Genomic DNA, 18,420 nt, shown 5'->3' on the forward strand with positions numbered 1-18,420 from the left:
TATTCGGCAACCACATGAACAGCACTGGATAGGAGAGTCCCTTTTTGCCGTCAGCTGACTTGAAGTATTTGACGAAGCTGTATTGTTGATACACCGATGGGAGCTTGCTGCAGAAGTTGAATGTTCCGTCGATGAAACAGGGATCGTCTTGATCGTGAAGGAGAGCGAATTCGCTGATGAGGCCCCAGATCTTGATCGGCAAACCATCTCGAGTAGATATTTCTGATTGAAGAAATTGCTCGTGGATGGAGTTTCTAGCGTGCAATCTGGTGGAGAGTGGGTTTTGGACCAGAAGCGTTCGTGAGCCGATCGCGACTTCGCCCTGAGGAGCTGTCCAACGTCGAGCAAGGCGAGCAGAGATGAGCTTCTTTTGATATTTCTCCTCGCCGCTGACATGTTTTTTGAGGTCACCGTCCCATTCTGCAGGAAGACAATCGTATTCTGTATTGAATTCAACGCGTTTCTTATCAAAAGAACGCTTTACTGAATTTTCCTTGAAAACCTTTTGGAGTGGAGCAAGGTCAACTGGAGCAGGATGATTGTGCTGACATGGAGACTTGACTGGCTTGACTTCGTAGTTGAGCTTGTTGCGGGCTTCTTCCAACTCGATCTTGAGAGAATGTCGCCAGCAATCGTACTCGCTCCCATCAATTTTTCGTTTTTTTCCAAGCTTGCTTGCAATGAGATTAGGATTCTTGACTCGCAGATGAACACGAACAGGGCAGCGCTTGTCAGTCGGGATCTTGTTGTTACCACGTTTGCAGATCAGCGTATTTTCTGGATTCTGAAGGGCCTTTCTTATTTGGGCAGTAAATTTCGCGAAAGTTACTGCCCCTCAAAAACTAGACATTAAAAGTCATTTTTGACTTCAGATTCGGATTCTACGCCCCCAAAAACCCTATTAGGGATATTTCTAGCGAAATCTATTTTTTTTTTCTTCCATATCTCCATATTTGCGGCTTATCCGGGGGTTGAGCTTGATCTGATTTAGCAGCTCAACTCGCTCATTTTGTTTACACATCGGCTCAGCCATCACACGCTCGGGTTGCCTCGACACAGTCGCGTTGGGCCAAGGTGGAGCCTCTGCGGGAGTTAGCACATGGCGGTGGGCCCGTTGCATCTCTCTGCCTCGGCTTGGCGCCTTCACCCACCGAGACAGTGGACCATATAGGATCCTAGGCAATACGGACTACCCCCTCAAAAAGAAGCCTTCAAGACTCTTGAAAGTTTGGCAACCCAAGTCTTCTCGCGTCGGAAATAGCCGTCAATAAATTTGTGCTGCCATTTGGATTCCAAAAACTCGCCATTATCCTCATTTTACAGTCGCCATAACATTCCGTTCAAGTGTGAAAAATTTTGTCGAAAGTGGCATTTGATGCTTTCATTTTCGGGAAAATAGTTGTCTAACACACTATTTGTTTATTGTATTGTGTTCAGCTGCGTGTCAACGAGACATGCTTCAAGCAAAAGGTACAAGGGAAAACATGAAAAAAGGGGGGAGCGAAATCAAGGAAATCGAGGAAATCAGATTGGTCACACGGTGGCACGCGTCCAAAAAAGGGTTGATTTTTTTGGAGGTTCACAGCTGGTAGAAGACATTTCTTGTGTCCTTGCTGAATGGGCTTTTCTATCAATTTTAAAGTGACTTTACTAGATTTAAGGGTCTGGAATTATTCAGAATGGAAATGAGTATATTCATAAAGAAATATCGAAGAGAAAAATACAAAAAAAAATCTTGTATAAAATTTTCTTTCAGAAAATTATGGCGTCCTAAAATGAAGTTTGGTATTCGGCACCTGATTTTGATAAACCCTTATTTAGTATCTTCAATTATATAACCGGTTATGGGCGATAATTTTGGCCCCTTTCCAGCTCCCCAAATAACTGCCCCTCATTATCACGAGTCGTGATTCACGACTAGTATTTCCGACATTTTTTGGACTTCGAGCTTCGCTGAACTCAAAATCAAAAAGAAAGGAAAGAAAAGCTCTTTCATCCCCCGCCCCACGCTTTCTTTTCTTTTATAATCAAGTCCAAACAACAAAATTAACAAGGATAAACTTGAAACATAATTTTTGGGCCATTGTTACGGATGACAAGGCCACCCAGGGAAATTTGATAGATCGACGGAATCAAGTTCAATGAAAAAAGGACCTGTTCTCTTTGATCTAAAAAGGAAAGAATAAAAAAAGAAAATTTTAAGGGGGTGGACAGCGAAAAGAGATGTCGGTTGAATATTCTCTTTTCTTGGCTAGATAAGGGTGTCACTACGTTAGTTCTTATTGAAAAAAGAAGGCTGGAAGGGATGACTAATTTCCCAAGCCGTTCCAGCTCCTCGTTCATAACATTCGCACTCGTTTTTCACGAGTAGAAAAAACACCAGCCCTTGTTTTCGCGTCTTCGCTAAAATCATCAACCCCTGCAAAAATGCACGTCGTTCACCTTCAGCACGTCGTGGCGACGCCTTTTTTACAAGTGATTTGTCTTTCCGAAATAAATTTGCATTTTGGACCGTTGAGATTTTTAAACCTCCGACTTGACTTTTTCTCATGGCGCCTCGTAATTTTGTTGCTTAACGAAAAATTTTCCTAAAAAAAGGACAAAATAAAACACCACAAATGAAGAGTCATGTTGAAAGTCATTCATTCATTTTCATCAAATTCACGAAGAAAGACGTTGAATTGAGCCCGGAACTAAGTTCTTCTTTGATCAAGTCAGTTTACCACCAGCTGATCTATCAGATTCTGAGGTCAATAGTAAAAGAGCAGAAGATCAAGTTTTTCAATGAAGCCTTTATTACTCGATGTTATACCTTGTCGTACTACTAGAATAGTCCTGTACGTCAACCGATGGATGCTCTTCTTTGAGAAGATATCGTAGGGAGAGCCTTAATGAATTTAACAAATAGACTTCCGGCAGATCCAAGGGCTGATGAGCGTGTGCTGAAAAGTGACAACTCTTTGATATGTAAATCACAGTGCCCTAAATCTGCCCGGTATTATCCTCCGATAACACAAAAAGTGACGGCTCATTAGCACCCAAATGATTTATTTTTGAAACAGCGATTTTCATATTTTAGATTTTCAAATATTTAATTCGGGGTCAAGTTTGGTAATTTATATTTCGTCCACACTTGAAAATTGAAATTTCAATATTTAGGAAATTCGACAAAAATTATTTATCAAAGGTGGCGTTGCGCAGGTCACGGCCGAAGAGGGCGCGAGAGAGCCCGGTGGGAGGTCAAACCGGAGAATCTGTTAGAGGCTTTGGAGCTTTCCTGAAAGGAACCATTACCGTATTGAAAATATGGAATAGAAATAAAGAAGTTATAAAAGAAGAGGAAGACACTTTTTAGAGACAATTCAACAACTGCTGACGACCCTAGAAAAACTAACTATGAAACTGACAAAGGTAAGAATTATAAAGCGAACCATAATAAAATATATAAGAAAAAGTATGAATAGATTTTGGTCGCTTTTACCATTGATAAGATCGATTGAAATCCGCAGATAAATGTATGACAACCGCAAATTAACAACTAACTAATTGAATAATATTTTAAACCCATAGAAATGACAACTAGCAGAAATAACTATTGAGTAGCACATTTTCGGGATGTAGGGCGCGTAGGGTCTGCATGCAGACCCCGGGTCTGCAAAATGCAGACCGCGGGTCTGCACATGAAAAAAATGTATCAGAATTTTACATTAAACAGGCGCTTCGGTGCGCTCCGCGCCTGATCTAAGAGAAAACTTCATCTTTTAACATTTCTGAATCAAAACGAGTGGTCGTCATTTGCCCAAGTCGTCATCTGCCCAAGTCGTCATCTGCCCAAGATCGTCATCTGCCCAACTTGGGCAAATGACGATCTGGGTGAATGACGATCTGTAATTGAATTTCAATTTAAAAAAAGCTTTTCTGTGTTTCACAGGAACGGACTCTTAATTTTACCGGTCGATTTGACCACGTTTGGGACTTTTTCTTGTGATATATTGATTATAAGATGATTCAAAATCTTCTGAGCATTAATTTGATAGGTCAGACTCTAGCATTTCTCCCAAATTTCATCAATTTCCGGCTCTAGAATCGCTACCGGAAGTGATTTTTGAGAATCGGTTACGGTCAAGTTTCTAGATTTTTCCTACCGATTCTAAATATATAAAATAGGTGGTGGTCTAAACTTTGAAGTTCTTATGTGCGATAAGAACTTCTGATGGCCTAAACTTTGATCGTTCCCACGTGTGATTCTTTGAGAAAGTGGCCTAAACTTTGAATTTCCCCGGAGGCGGTTCTGCCATCGGTGACTAGAGCACCGCCCGCTAAGGCCACTACGCTTTATGCAGACCAATATGGTTTACGTTTTTCATTCAAGGTGATGACACACATAAAACTAGTCAGAGCGCCTCAGGGGAAATTCAAAGTTTAGACCACTTTCACACATAGGAAGAATCAAAGTTTAGGCCACTTTCTCAAAGAATCGCACATGGGAACGATCAAAGTTTAGGCCACACGAAGTTCTTATCGCACGTAAGAACTTCAAAGTTTAGACCACCACCTATTTTATGGTGTTCCGGGGCTAAAAAGAAGTAAGTGGGAGATTTAAATACCCCAACCTTAAAAAAAGCGCGTCGATGCAATTGAATTCAAAATTTAAGAAAAATGCAGCTAGATACAAGTTTAACTGACTACTTGCAAGAAGACTTCTCGCAGGAAGTTGGCCTCTTATCAGTTCAAATTCGACAGTTTTTGTTGAGAATACAATTTCATCTGCTAGAATCTGGGACATTAGCACCGTTTCGAAAAGCAAGGTGTAATGAGTTTTCGCCAACAATAGCCTATTTTAAATAAGCTGCGCGTATACGCATTGCTAACGCTTAGGGCCGGAAAAAGGTGCTAAAGTCGGTTTTGTGTTTAGTCTGAACTTTGAATGAAATTTAATTTGAATTGATTGAATTAAAATGTCGAAGTGGAACAGTCCCAGTGGAACCGATGGTACTCGGGCCGAGTGAATCGGCAGCCGAGTCTCGGTATACATTCGAACTTGAGTAATAACTTTTGAAAACTAGAGAAAAGTTATTAATCTCCTCCGGAAGCTAGCTCCAAGTATGGAAGAGTATAATACTCTGAAATATATCGACCGGACTTCCGGACATGGACAGTGATGAGTCCGTTCCTGTGAAACACAGAAAAGCTTTTTTTAAATTGAAATTCAATTACAGATCGTCTTTCACCCAAGATCGTCATTTGCCCAAGTTGGGCAGATGACGACCTGGGCAGATGACGACTTGGGCAGATGACGACTTGGGCAAATGACGACCACTCAATCAAAACGGGCCAAAGGAGCCAAAATTTTGTTCGTAAATGCAGACTCCGGGTCTGCATTTGCAGACCCCGGGTCTGTTTTTGCAGACCCCGGGTCTGGCAGACCCTACGCGCCCGACATCCCATTTTCGAGTGATCCTTGAAATTTGCAATCCGAAATGTGCAGAATAGAAATGACTCCGATTCTAGCTGCATTTTGGAGTATCTGACACTTTTCTAGAGCAGGGGCTTGTCCCCTGTCTACAGTAGCTTCACTCTTACGTTCTTAGAAATTAAAGACCATAAATTCAAAAGGATATCATCAGTATTAATAAATATGTTTTTTTAAATTACGTCGACAGATTTTTTCAATTTTTTGGTGTACTTGATGTTAAAGGGGAAAAAAGAGAAGGGATCCTTTCAAAATTGTCATTCAAGTGCAGCTCCAAATCGGGTCAATGCCCATTTCCGACAATTTTGGCTTTCAAGGGGTACTCCGGAAGTGCAAGGGCGTATTTGAGCAGTCCTAGGAAACAAGCCCGCCCTTCAAAATACACCCATCCGACAAAGACGGTTCCGGAATCGTCACTATCAAGAAATTTTCGAACTGCAAAGAGTTCATCTTCAAGTGCCACACCCTTAATTCATTCGCATTTGGCACTAGAAAGCGGGAATCCAGTAAACTGGGTGATAATTAAATCCTTGAAGTGTAGCTGGTTTTTGACAGGGACTGGGTAGCATTCTTAGTGTTCATTTAGCTGTCAGGAATATTTTTGGAAAAGGACATTTCTGGGCGAGCACTTGAGAGAGGGGTCGCCGAGGTGCCGGAAGGGAGCGGCTCAATTCGCAATTGACCGGCTTTTCATTTTTTTAATTTCCGCTCTTTTTTTCTCTGCCTATTTTAGCCAAAATGAGCAGGTTGATTTTCAAATGTTCATTATATTTTTCAGAAAAACCAGAAACTTCGTTTTTCACTGAGTAATTTCTAGTTTTGATTTACTAATTTTATTGGCAAAATTATTAAAAGATCAAGACAATGCTGATCGACATAAGTCTGTTATAGCAAAATAATTACATAGAAAAATCTCTTGGCAAGGAAGAATGAAATGATCTGGTCCAATTTTTAACGTCAGAAAATAATTTTTTCTGATCCAGGAAAATCGCTGTTTGGGGACCCTCGGTTCCCATATTTACAAACTTGGCTCGTCTTCAGAGCCTTTTGTTAATGCCGAATCTTAGTGTTTTTCAAAATTTTTTTGAAGATGCTCCTCCTCGTAAAAAAGAGAGAGCTCGCGACAAGTTGCGCACTTGAACGCTACAATTTTAAGGCACTTGATCAAACAATATTGACGCCTCGTCCAAAATCATAAAAACCCCTTTCTGGGAAGAAATTTTCACATGCCTTTGTTTTTGATCATCCCTTTTTTTCGGCCCTGGGAATCGTTTTTATCAGCCAAATAGTAATGGAAGTTGACCAATTTAAATCTATTAAAAAAATCCCAATATTTAATACTGATAAAAGGCTTTGAAGGCCCTTATCGCTTTATTTACCCACAACTGCTGCCCTTTTTTGAGCTGATATCATGTGACCTTGAGCATGTCCGGTAGTTCGGCGCAGCTTTGTTTTCCCTTTTTTCCCGCTTTATTTTACATTTTAAACTTTGCGCAACTTGTTCAACAAGAGTCCCTAAACAAACTTTCGATTTTTCTTCTTTAAAAAATCGAGAACTTTGGAGGAAAAAAGTTCATTTTAGAAAAGACGCTATGGAATTAAAATTATGATCAGAATGACGTCATTATTATGAGATTGTTTTATGCGAGATGAACGCAGAAATTATTTTCTTTGAATGTTCTAAAATATGTCTTAATAAATATGGCGACAAGAGATGCCGCCCCAGAATGTAAAAATCAAAGAAACAAAGGTTGTGGAAAACAACACAAGCGAGCTGGTTTCAATCTTGTTGCTCTAACTACTGAAAACTCATAATTTTCATTTTTCAGTCTTTCGAATCCGGAAATCTTATGCTTCTTTCGCAACAAGTTTGTTCACCGTTTCGGTGGAAGCGAAGACGGCTAGATTGGTATAAAGCGAGCGCTAGAAAAAGCTCAATATTGATCCCCTAATCGGCAGACTAACATTGCCATTTTCCGGGCGCGACATAATTCGCCCTGCTCATGTCAAGAAAATGACATCTTTTATTTTCTCAAGAGCAGCTTCTGACGAGGTGTGAAGAAGGCGGAAGCATCATAAAATTTCTCGCAAACTTGAAGCTTGCTAATTACCTACTGTAGCCAGTAGATTTTGACAGTATCGTCTCATCTTTATTTTCAAAGAAAAACGCGAGCTGTGGCAGTGAAAATATACAAAACGGACATGAGGTCAACGTGAGATGCCATAATTGGATAATATTCGTGACCTAAGTCGCCTTTTTTGTAAATTTTTCGAATAAGCTAAAAATACTTTGCCGAAGCAAAAAATCAAAAAATTTCAATTTCAATTTCAATTAGCACTTGTATTTTTCAAGGATGAAAATGGTAAGAAAGAAAGGGAGGGATTCTCGACAGACAAGTAAAGCTGATTAGAATATATTCTGTCTCAAGATAAGAAATCAGAATACTCGGTGGATCAAAAACGGATCAGAGAAAAAATGAAAAGGATTTGACAAATTTGGTTTTATCCGCTTTTCTGGATATTTTCAATTATTTTCCATTCGAGAAATTTTTCTGTCTGTGTATCGCAATAAGTACCGAAGTGACTGCATAGATCGCGTATCTCGCGATAGTGAGGTAATGGTCAATGATCTTTGCGGCCTTTTAAGACTCTAGAGTTAAGGGTATCCTCGAAATAGCTATCAGACGAAGGGCACGAGCACTGCGGGAGCTTATCATTTTCAAATCCCCACAATGGAGGTGGTCTACAGTATTTTAAAGTCGCGCAAGCAATGCAACGAGCGGTGAAAAACCCCTGCAGACGACTCGGCAGTTACGCAACGGCGATTCATCAATTATCTTAGATAATACTAGACGATGAGAAAACAAAAATTACGTTGACTTCCTCCTTGATCCCTCGTCAATCATAATTAAGCGCTTTTCGTTTGGTTCTTTTCTTTCAGCTGTGGTCTGTTTCGAACAACTTTTTGACTCATTTTCGTAAGCAAGGGGCTTCGCAAGACTTAGGGCTTTGCTCTGCAACCTGTGCAGAAACCTGAGTCAGGTTCCTGAAAAAGCTTTGCCAAAATTACTAGTTTCTGCACAGGTTCCCGCATGTAGTCTAAGGAATCATTGAAAATCGGGCTTTACGATGTCTTCCACCTTAAAATCGCTTGCTTCTGCGGTTTTATCTTTACGTGGTCATTCCTTCAAATCCAAGCAAAGTACTAGAATACCCAGTAACGTAATCAAAAAAGCAAAAATGCGGGATGTCGATTGTAGATAATCTACCCGCAATATTTCTTTTATTGGCCCGTTTTTTCCGCCCTTTGATGATTTGAAATTTTTTTGATTACTCAATTTCGCAAAAATGAAATTTTCTCCCGGTTTAAGAAATTCTTCAAAAGTTCGAAAAATGTCCCAAAATTGCGCTTCAAGTTCCAACATGTTTTTTTGGCATAAGCAAAAACAGAAACAACGTTGTGTCGCATGGGCGCGTGCGTATTTTTATAAGCTTGATCTTGGCCACGGCCGCGGCACGATGATGGATAATCGTTAGGTGCAATGGTAGAAAAATGGACCACATGATCGCCTTTTTAAAACTTCAATTATGATGCAGATTTAGAATCGCTAGGTCGTGGCGATCATTTTGATACCAAGATCATCGGAATCGGACTAAATTTTCGACCGAGAATGAGCATCGGAAGTCCCAAAATGAGCGCTAGAAATTTTCGAGCGCCCGGAAAGGGATGAATACTCCATCCAGTCATTTAACACATAGTCTCACTTTGTAGAGCAGGTTTTATTCTCCCAGAATCACTTCACAGAAGTTGTGAATAGGGACTCTTGTACGGACGAGCGCCGAAAGAAGCCGAAAAAATGGGGGAAAATCAATGCCAAATTTGGTTTCCGAGAACTCGCACTAACGATTTCGCCTCGATTTTGCACGTTTTTGGGGGGCCTCTTTCGGCGCTGGTCCTTACTAGAATCCCTGTTCACAATTTCTGTGAAGTGATTCTGGGAGAATAAAACCTGCTCTACAAAGTGAGACTATGGGTTAAATGACTGGATGGAGTATTCATCCCTTTCCGGGCGCTCGAAAATTTCTAGCGCTCATTTTGGGACTTCAGATGGTCATTCTCGGTCGAAAATCTAGTCCGATTCCGATGATCTTGGTATCAAAATGATCGCCACGACCTAGCGATTCTAAATCTGCATCATAATTGAAGTTTTAAAAAGGCGATCATGGGGTTCATTTTTCTACCATTACACCTAATAATCGTGGTCGAATATCCGGTGATAAGAGACGAGGGGGACAGTTGTAGTTGTGACCTTGCGCAACCTAACGAGGGGCAGATAGAATTTCTGTATGCATATTTCGCTTCAAAAGCTATCAAAATCATTTTTTAAATAAAGATCTTTATTATGGGCCCAAAAGTTGAATCTTAGGAGAGCTTCTGGTATTCAATTCCGTGAAAAATCTCGACAAAGTTTATTTATTTCCGCGCTTGAATTCTTTAACATTTAAGACGCCCCGGTGTGGACATTTCAAAGTGTTGAATCTCAGCTGTCGGCGAAAGCTGGAATAATAAAATGTTTCCTTTAGATGCAAATTTCGACTTTTCTCCTGCTCCTGACATTGTGCCTGACATTTGCCGAAGATCGATCCAAAGTGCGCTGGAAAAGGCGAACTCCTATCAAAAGACATAGAAACAGGTACAGATTTCTATCCTTAGAGAGGTCCTTAGACTAAAAGAAGGCGATATCAACAGAGTAAATTTTGAATAATTCGGAAGTTCGCCTTTCAAATCGACTTCCTAGGTGTCAATTCAAAAGAATAACTTTATACTCATTTTTTGAATAGAACCAAAATAGCAAGCTTTAAAAACTTAAGGGAAGGGCTAAAATAAAACTAACGGATGCACCTGTCAGAAGCGGCCACCGTGACGGAGAAGTCCTGACAGTCGAACCGGACGAGCCCTGATTTATCCCACCCCTTCTTTTATTTTTTCATGCAACAGCTTTGGCAGATGGAAAATTCAAATTTTCAAAAGTTGGGAAATCTAATGCTTGACTGACATAATTCTTGAGACGCAGCAGTCAAATAAATAGGGCTTCCTAAGATTGTTTATTGAAGGAGAGCCTTAAAAATCCCCGATTTTCTTCGGACATCAAAATAGTTCAATCACTCCACTGTAATAATAATTATTTGAGACAATTTCAGTCGCCTCTTATTTTATTTTTTTAACAATTTCAGTCATTCTTCCTGAAAATTGCCAGAACACATTTTAGACGTGTCAAATCCAATAATCAAATTTCCTTCAGATTCTATCGCCCTCGCAGTGCTCCGAGTATCCCAAGTTCAAACGAGATTAGGCGCGGTTCTATCGAAACGTAAAATCTAATTTTGAAAAAAATGATATCGGAAAAATAAATTCCCTCAGCAAATTATTTCGTGCGAGGTGGGAAAAATTGTCCCGAGTTTATTTTTTTGATTAAAATATGGAACCTCCCGAGCAGCGCTAAGTACATCCTGCCGTTATATAAAGATGGCTCGGTTTCGGAGAGCGATGAGCCGATTCCGAAAAGTCAAAAAGTTAATTTGTTCAAGAAAGAAGCGAGACCCAACTCGAGGAGGATGTCTAATAGGATTCGGTCAAATGAAAAAATTATAGAAAAAGCTTTAGGCTTCAAAGAAGTTGGAAATGATAATGGAGAGCTTCAGCAGTTCCAAATAAAATGGTTCTCTAAGCACAAAAGAAAGAGTACTCGTGTAAATCCATTTATTTGACCGTGTCTCCAGACTTGGTTATCGCTCGACGCGTGGTCGTGGCCGCGGTCGCAGCCGGTTACCTCGTCAACTTGGCGGCTTCGCTGGCCGTCTAGCCCCTCCCGCCTATGGTAGTCCCTTCTCAAGGGGTCAAGGTACCTCATCATTCCGCAACGCTCCATCCTCATATAATAACATGGCTCCTTCATATTATTATGGTGCTTTCATCCATCATTTAAACTTTCCTAAACAGCTTTTCTAGGACAAATTAAAAGACAAAGCATGTTCTGCGAATGTGACTCAGGGAAGGGGTTGATATAGCCAACATGCTAGAGAGTCTATCTAAAATAGTCCCAAGACTGCTTTGTTCTACATATTTCAATCTCGGTCAAGGGTATCAAATGATCGACTGCCAGAGAAATGGCTTTCCAAGTGGAATAGTTCCGGTTGGCAGAGGCTACTCCCCATCCGGCACAGTGAAAGGTTCCGGTCCCTCTGTGTATTGTAGCTGTGCCACGCCGGGGCCTCTTGTTTGCCAAATGATGAGTCCAGAAGCGATTGCCAATCTCGTATCTCTTGGTAATACTTCGTCCTGTTTTACATCGAAAAACGTCCTTTCTAGCTGAAAAGAGCACTGCTTCCATCTCACCTCCGGCTTACGGTGCGTCGCCGCCAATGGGTCCAACACTGCCAAACAACTCTTCCAGTATCAACATCTCGTTCTACGGACCGACTTACGATTACTACGGCGACTATTACGGGAACTATGATTCTGCGTACGGTTCTTATGGCATTCCTCCACGTCAGGTCCCAGCAATACCGCAAGGTGGCCCGATCGGCAGTGGCGGAGGCAATGTTGATCAATCTACCGGAAACAAGTTCGTGCTGCCTCTTGTCAAAACCAACGAAACTGAAGACTCAGCAGGTGATTATCACTTTATAATGGGCTCATAGATGTGAGAATAAAGCGATTATCGTTTCAAATAAAACTTTCTAGCGATCAAAAGTAATAATGATGGAAGAAGTGCGGCCAATTCGTGGGCTGATTATGGTAACTCAGCACAAGGATGGGCTTTTCCCCAAAGAGGTCAACCTAACAATTGGGGTGGACAGGCTCAAGTTCCAGCACAACAAGGTCCAGTTTGGGGCCCCCAAGCTCAAAATCCTCAATGGAGGGGTCCTCAAAGACCACCAGGACAATATCCTCCTTCAAATTGGCCCGTTTATGATGCGTATGGATCAAGTGGTTCTAATAGCGACCAAACAAATGACCCTACTGATGGACAAGGTTTTCAGCCAACTTTCAAGCCTGTTATGCCACCAATTGCAGCACCTACAGAAGAGATGGAGACTGAACCAGATTATGATGATGTTCCAAATTATACAGAGGGCATTTATACAACAGAAGAAACCACCAGAAAGGTGAAGATTACAAAAGCGACTGTGAGTTCCCCTACTACAAAAGTCAGAACGACGAGGAGAACAACCACTACAAGAAGAACCACGACAAAGAGATCAACAACAACCTCAACAACGACTACCACAACGACTACCTCGACAACAACCACAACGTCTACTACAACAACAACCAAAACAACAACCACCACCACGACAACAACTACGACAACCACAACGACGACCACAACAACCACAACACTACCCTCTAAACCCGAAGATTTCATGTCCTACATGTTCCAGAAATTAGTCAAACTTGAAGGCAACGCCAAAGCCATTGTCAGGCCGCCGTTAGTCGCCGCAAATTACGCGGAATCGGACATCGACTCATGTTGTGACTCCGGAAGGCTGTGGGCTGCGTCTCAGCATAAATGTGAAGATCAATTAGGAAAATATTCGCAGCACCTGGGGACTTCTATTTGCTCCTCGACAAGTTCTATTTGTTGCGAAAGAACTACGGCAGCGATGGAGTGTTATTACGGCGTACATGATTATTCGATGGAAAGAAGCTGTCATTATTCGGGTACTGAGAATGACGAGAGGTCAAATTGTTGTGAATGCTGCCAGTTGGGCATGAAGATGAGAGATGAAGTCGGTCACTGCTCCGCAGAGCTCTTCCTGCCTGAACCTTGCCGCTCAAGTTTCTATCACTGCTGCTCTGGTGCTGATACTCGTGCGACTTATTTGTACATACCTCCTAAGCCAACAACAACTACAAGTACGACAACAACCACCACAACGACAACAACAACGACCACAACAACAAAGCGTGATTATTGTGAGTTCGTGGGGCACAACTACTGTCGAAATTTTGCCAACCAGCACTGCGTCTCCCAAGTCACCTCTTTTGCCTGCGTCTGCGACGACGGATACCACCAAGTCATCGAAAACGGAATCAAACGATGCATTCATCCTTCCGAAATTACCACCAAAGCGCCGACGACAACGACAATAGGATATAAGACTTGCAATGACCTTGATTGTCTCGGAGATGGATCTTATTGCAGGCCGAATCCTGTCGGAGATGCGACTTGTCACTGCCATCTCGGATGGAAAATGAATGAGCTCGGTTATTGTGAAGACATAGATGAGTGCGATGACCCGGACCCGTTTAGATTATGTGAGATGGAACATGAAAACTGTGTTAACACTCCAGGCAGCTATGAATGCCAGCTTCAATGTGGAAACAGACTCAGATACAACAATGGCCGTTGTGAAGACATTGACGAGTGCGCCGACGGAATGCACGATTGCGGAGAGGACGAAGAATGCATAAACACTTATGGAGATTTTAGATGCAGAGGACAGCAAGCTTGCGCCGATGGCTTCAGAAACGACGGAACTGGAAACTGCGTCGACGTTGATGAGTGTGCCGAGGGACATATTTGCCCGTCAAATGCGCGATGTCAAAATCTGCCTGGCTCAAAGTCTTGTGTATGCTTGCCCGGATTTGCTCCTGATGAAAGTGGAAACCTCTGTGTCGATGTTGATGAATGCTTGAGGGACAAATGCAATGGGTTCAAATGTATAAACACTATTGGAAGGTAAATATTTCTTTTCAATAAGTGAAAAAAAAACATTTCTTAGTTATCACTGTGATATTCATCAACGACTCTGTAAGTCTGGTTTCCAACTAAACCCGAGTAGCAATCAGTGCGTCGACATCAACGAGTGCGAAGATCAAATCTCTCCATGCAAAATTCATGAAAAATGTGTCAACAACATCGGTTCATACTCTTGCGTTCCCGACTGCGCCCCTGGAATGGAATTCGTCGGAAGGACTTGCCGAGGTTTGAAATCTTTGACGCTCTTTTTTGCCAAGGATTCATTGATCGTTTAGATATCAATGAATGTCGAGAAAATACACATGAATGCGGGGAAAATGGGGTTTGCGTAAATAGAATGGGAAGCTACAGTTGTCACTGTAATCACGGATTCCAAGAACGAACGTTCGGATTCCAGCGCCATACATGTCAAGGTATATTCAAGATATAACTTGCTTATCTTTTTATGTGTCCCTTCATCGAATTTTAAAAATATTTGCAGACATAAATGAGTGCGAACGACGAAGTAATCCGTGCCAGTACAATTGCGAGAACACAATCCCTGGTTACACATGCTCCTGCCCGACTGGATATGATGTCCACGGAAACAGATGCATAGGTAAAGCATTCTCAAAATTCGGCTTTCTGATCATTTCTTTGAAGACATAGATGAGTGCAAAACTGGAAAGCACGACTGTCAGCCTGACCAAATGTGCCACAACATCGATGGAGGCTTCAAATGTATCAACAAAACTTGCGACCCTGGATATAGATTGAAAAGAAACAAAAGAGGGCAAAGCAACAAGAGAACATCCCCCTACACGTAAGAAACCATAATTTTGATTTTTGAATCAAATGTTAGTAAATTCTGATTTATTACCTACCGATGTAATATATCAAGGAAAAACTTACGAGTGATTGAGAGCAGCTTCTGCCAAAAAATTAATCTTACTTACAAACATAGATGCGAAAAAGAATGCAAAAACCCTCGAACTTGCGAGCACCGCGAAATCTCCATGAATTACTTCTCGTTCAAATCCGACTTCCACGGGCAGGCTTTCAAGCTCACGATCGATACACGCTCATTAGTGTCCGTCAACTTCAAGATCTCTTATGGCGACAAATCCCTTTTTGGAGTATGCAACAACAATTTAAAACTTGATCATCATCTATTTTTAAAGCTCAAAGTGGAGGATACAGGCAGTCATTCTGTGGCAATACTGATGGCGAAGAAAGTGATACAGGGGCCGGGATATTATGTGGTGGATATTGAAACAATCGCACAACTTCAACATCGAAAGGAAGGGGTTCACATTTACCAATGAATAAAAATCCTCATATTCCATGAGTTTATTTACTTCATAATTGATTTTTCATTTCTCGCCCTGGAAAAAGCTAACATTTGTGACGCGCTGTAACATATGGATCGGCGCCTATCGCTTCTAGACGACTTCAGAGCTACAGTACCAGCTACAGTAAACCAGTCCAAACCACCCTATCTTCAAAGTTCAGCAAAACCTCTGTACAGACATATCCACTTCCAAAAACTACATGTTTCATTTACTTGATACTGACGGAGTAAATATATAAATAAATATTTGCAAATTTTCAACTGTTATATTTCAAATTAGCTGTTGGCTTATCCAACAAAAAGCAGGTTAACGCGGCAGGAGGGTGAGTTGTTTAGCGGATACACACTTGAATGAAGCGGTCGATTTCATGGGAGAGCTTGAGGCCTGATTTTTGACGCCGAAAGATGTAAATATAATCTGCAGATAGAAAGTTATCAACGATTTTATGGAAAAAATCCCATTTTTGATTTTTGGTTACTTCTATTTGAAAACCAGAATCAAGATTTTTTCGTAGTAAACAGATATTTTGCCTACATAATAAGAGAATCCAAAATTTCATAAATATCAAATCAAGTGGATTCTTATTTTTCGATTATATTTTCTTGTCATAACAAAATTTACCATTTTCATCCAAAAATAGAAAAAGAGACATGAATGCGCATTTTGAGCTCCCGCCGAACTCTCAAAGGGCGCATTCTTCCTGTTAGTTTCCCTGAATCAGCACTTACTCGGCCGGATACCTTCGATCTCTCTTCCGCCCTCTTTCAGTTGCATCTCGCGCGCACTTCAAATTGGTTCGGTTGGCGCGGCCCGTCCATCTGTGCAAAATCTTCGCTCGACCCAGATCCGAAAAAAAGCTGCATTCCGACAAAGCCCCAAAATCACCCGCCTTTTCAATAGCTTTATTTTTTTTCGTAAAAGAAAAGTCTGTATGGAAGTTCCGCTCATTTCAGCGTGCCGCGACGTTGAGAATATTCGAAATATGCTCGAGAACTTAGAGAACAACTTGGAAAATGAATATTGCACGAAGACGGTAGACTCGGCGCGGTTTAAAGCTCTCACAAGGGAGAACAGGGGACTCGTCGAAGAATTGAAACAGTGGAAAAAGAAATTCGAACAGGCACAGGTCAATATTTTTCGATGAAAAAACAGGGTCATTCTCAGAGAAAATTGTTTAAACTTTAAAGCTAAAGGTTAATTAATTAATAGCCCCCAAATATTTTGAAGGGTAAAAGTCTTTAACCGTGAAAGATGGTTACCTTCGAACTTCATTGACTGGTTACATAATTAGTTGCATATACTGATTAGTAGTTGTGTGTTTCATGATAGAGATAATAAAGAGAGCGATTTCGCCGGGAGACGGGGAAGTGACTTTTATTGACCTGAGAATGAAGGAGCAAAAGGCAAAAGAAACACTTGTGGAGAAAGTACGCGTACTCGAAGCAAAGTTGAATGAGAGCGAGAAGAAAAGACAACTTCCAATGACGTAAGTTTCAATATAAAGAATCACAAATTAGATTTTCTCAAGAAAAAAATATAAATTTAGTCAAAAGCAAGGATGATACATTTTTTAAAATATCTGTTGATCGGGAATCCTTACTGATAAAATTAGATCCGAAGAGAATTCCTGAAAACTAATTTTAGGGACGACAATCAAAACCAAGCGTGCGTATGTCAATTACCTGCTGAAAATGAGGCCGAAGAGACGTTTGTTGAGCCACCGCCGCTTCCCGAAAAACGACTGAGAAAGCAATCGAGCTTCATTAGGCCGCACAAACCCAATCCGCCTTTATTTGATGAGAGCTGTGTCACTGTATCTTCAGGTACAATTCAGTTTTATTTCATTTTTCTGAAACTTATCCTTTCAGCAATGAAAGACGCGGGACTTGACGAGTCGATCATGACGCTTCCGCCAGAGATGACCATTATCAGCGACGACAATGAAGCATCGTCGGAACAGAGTATCATGATCAATGAACTGGTTGCAGCGGAAAAGCCGTCTACGCAGAGAGTCTCGAAGGTAAGCATGCATTGTTGATTTAAAGACCATAATAACCAAGAAATATCGAGCAATTTATAAATATCTATAACAGGGAAAGCGAATTTCAACCGTAAGATTTACCAACAGCTTACAAAATCCATTCGTTACACCCCCACCAAATATACAGAAAGAATAATACAAAACCCCGCATACTTTTGAAATCTGACGACTATTTTCTTTTCAGGCGATCCAGCGAAGTCTGAATCAACTCTCCAACTCCGTCAACGACGAAGACTTCGACCAGCTCGAGTCTATCCCGATCCCCATCCCTCGCCTCAACCTCGATGGACTCATCGTCAAAAAGCGCCGCGACGTGAACTGGGATCACAAAAATACAACTGAAGACACTCCACCGAAGAAAAGAAAAGTCGCTGTCGGAAAAACCTTTGACTTTTGAAAAACTTGTTTTTATAAAAATTTTGTTCAGTGGCCCATCTGTAAGTTAAAAAATCTTAATCTGCACACTTCTTATATAAATCACTTAGTTGTACAATAAAATCTCAGAAAACAGATTTTGCACGCGTTTCAAGCTTGTTCACCGAATTATTCTAGCGCCGGTAATGGATTCATAAAGGCTCTGAGCGTGAAATCAAAGCTTTTATTTCGGCAACTGAGACATTCCCTCTGGGTGAGCTTTTTGGTGCACCGACGAGTTTTTTCCTCTTTTCCTCTTTGTTATTGTCTTGCGTCATAACACCTTATGGAAATTAAATTCCACTGCGTTTTGAATTATGCGGAATTATTGACATGAAGATCTTAGCTTTACTAAATATAAAATTTGCTTATTCTTTTTATTGTGGCTTTGAC

The 18,420-nt window shown here is 41.1% G+C and overlaps 3 protein-coding genes and 1 long non-coding RNA gene across 5 annotated transcripts in view; all 4 read left to right on the top strand.

Annotated features, from left to right (window-relative positions):
* The first annotated feature begins 3,278 nt into the window (after positions 1 to 3,278).
* Positions 3,279 to 10,893, top strand: LOC145695417 (uncharacterized). Its single transcript, XR_014133721.1, has 3 exons — positions 3,279 to 3,411; positions 10,058 to 10,167; positions 10,777 to 10,893. It is a non-coding gene; the product is annotated as an uncharacterized LOC145695417 (long non-coding RNA).
* A 714-nt stretch (positions 10,894 to 11,607) lies between these two features.
* LOC145701357 (eukaryotic initiation factor 4A-I-like) overlaps positions 11,608 to 18,420 on the top strand; it is a 68,325-nt gene continuing 61,512 nt past the window's right edge. For both annotated transcript variants that reach the window (XM_081778580.1, XM_081778588.1), the window contains exons 1-3: positions 11,608 to 11,800; positions 11,844 to 12,146; positions 12,219 to 12,643. In XM_081778580.1, coding sequence (XP_081634706.1) covers positions 11,623 to 11,800; positions 11,844 to 12,146; positions 12,219 to 12,643 — 906 coding nt within the window. In that variant the 5' untranslated portion in view covers positions 11,608 to 11,622. The remainder of the gene's footprint in view (positions 11,801 to 11,843; positions 12,147 to 12,218; positions 12,644 to 18,420) is intronic.
* Positions 12,650 to 15,790, top strand: LOC145701347 (uncharacterized; the record flags this gene model as incomplete). Its single annotated transcript, XM_081778571.1, has 7 exons — positions 12,650 to 14,220; positions 14,264 to 14,466; positions 14,517 to 14,654; positions 14,723 to 14,839; positions 14,884 to 15,043; positions 15,185 to 15,356; positions 15,402 to 15,790. Coding segments are annotated over 7 exons (2,505 nt in total), but the record flags the coding sequence as incomplete, so codon positions are not given.
* LOC145701383 (uncharacterized) lies at positions 16,416 to 18,119 on the top strand. The gene is made up of 5 exons (XM_081778606.1): positions 16,416 to 16,692; positions 16,967 to 17,058; positions 17,217 to 17,395; positions 17,441 to 17,592; positions 17,798 to 18,119. The coding sequence occupies exons 1-5, from the start codon at positions 16,504 to 16,506 to the stop codon at positions 18,008 to 18,010; spliced, it is 825 nt and encodes a 274-aa protein (XP_081634732.1). The 5' UTR covers positions 16,416 to 16,503; the 3' UTR covers positions 18,011 to 18,119.

Source organism: Oikopleura dioica, chromosome 1, assembly GCF_907165135.1.
Source record: "Oikopleura dioica chromosome 1, OKI2018_I68_1.0, whole genome shotgun sequence".
In the NCBI taxonomy this organism is placed as follows: domain Eukaryota; kingdom Metazoa; phylum Chordata; class Appendicularia; order Copelata; family Oikopleuridae; genus Oikopleura; species Oikopleura dioica.

What these genes read in the sequence shown, in the direction of transcription:
- LOC145701383 (XM_081778606.1), top strand. Translation starts at nt 16,504, where the DNA reads ATGGAAGTTCCGCTCATTTCAGCGTGCCGCGACGTTGAGAATATTCGA. An exon ending in GGAAAAAGAAATTCGAACAG is followed by an intron (nt 16,693 to 16,966) that starts GCACAGGTCAAT and finishes CTGAGAATGAAG; the next exon opens with GAGCAAAAGGCAAAAGAAAC. An exon ending in AAAAGACAACTTCCAATGAC is followed by an intron (nt 17,059 to 17,216) that starts GTAAGTTTCAAT and finishes AACTAATTTTAG; the next exon opens with GGACGACAATCAAAACCAAG.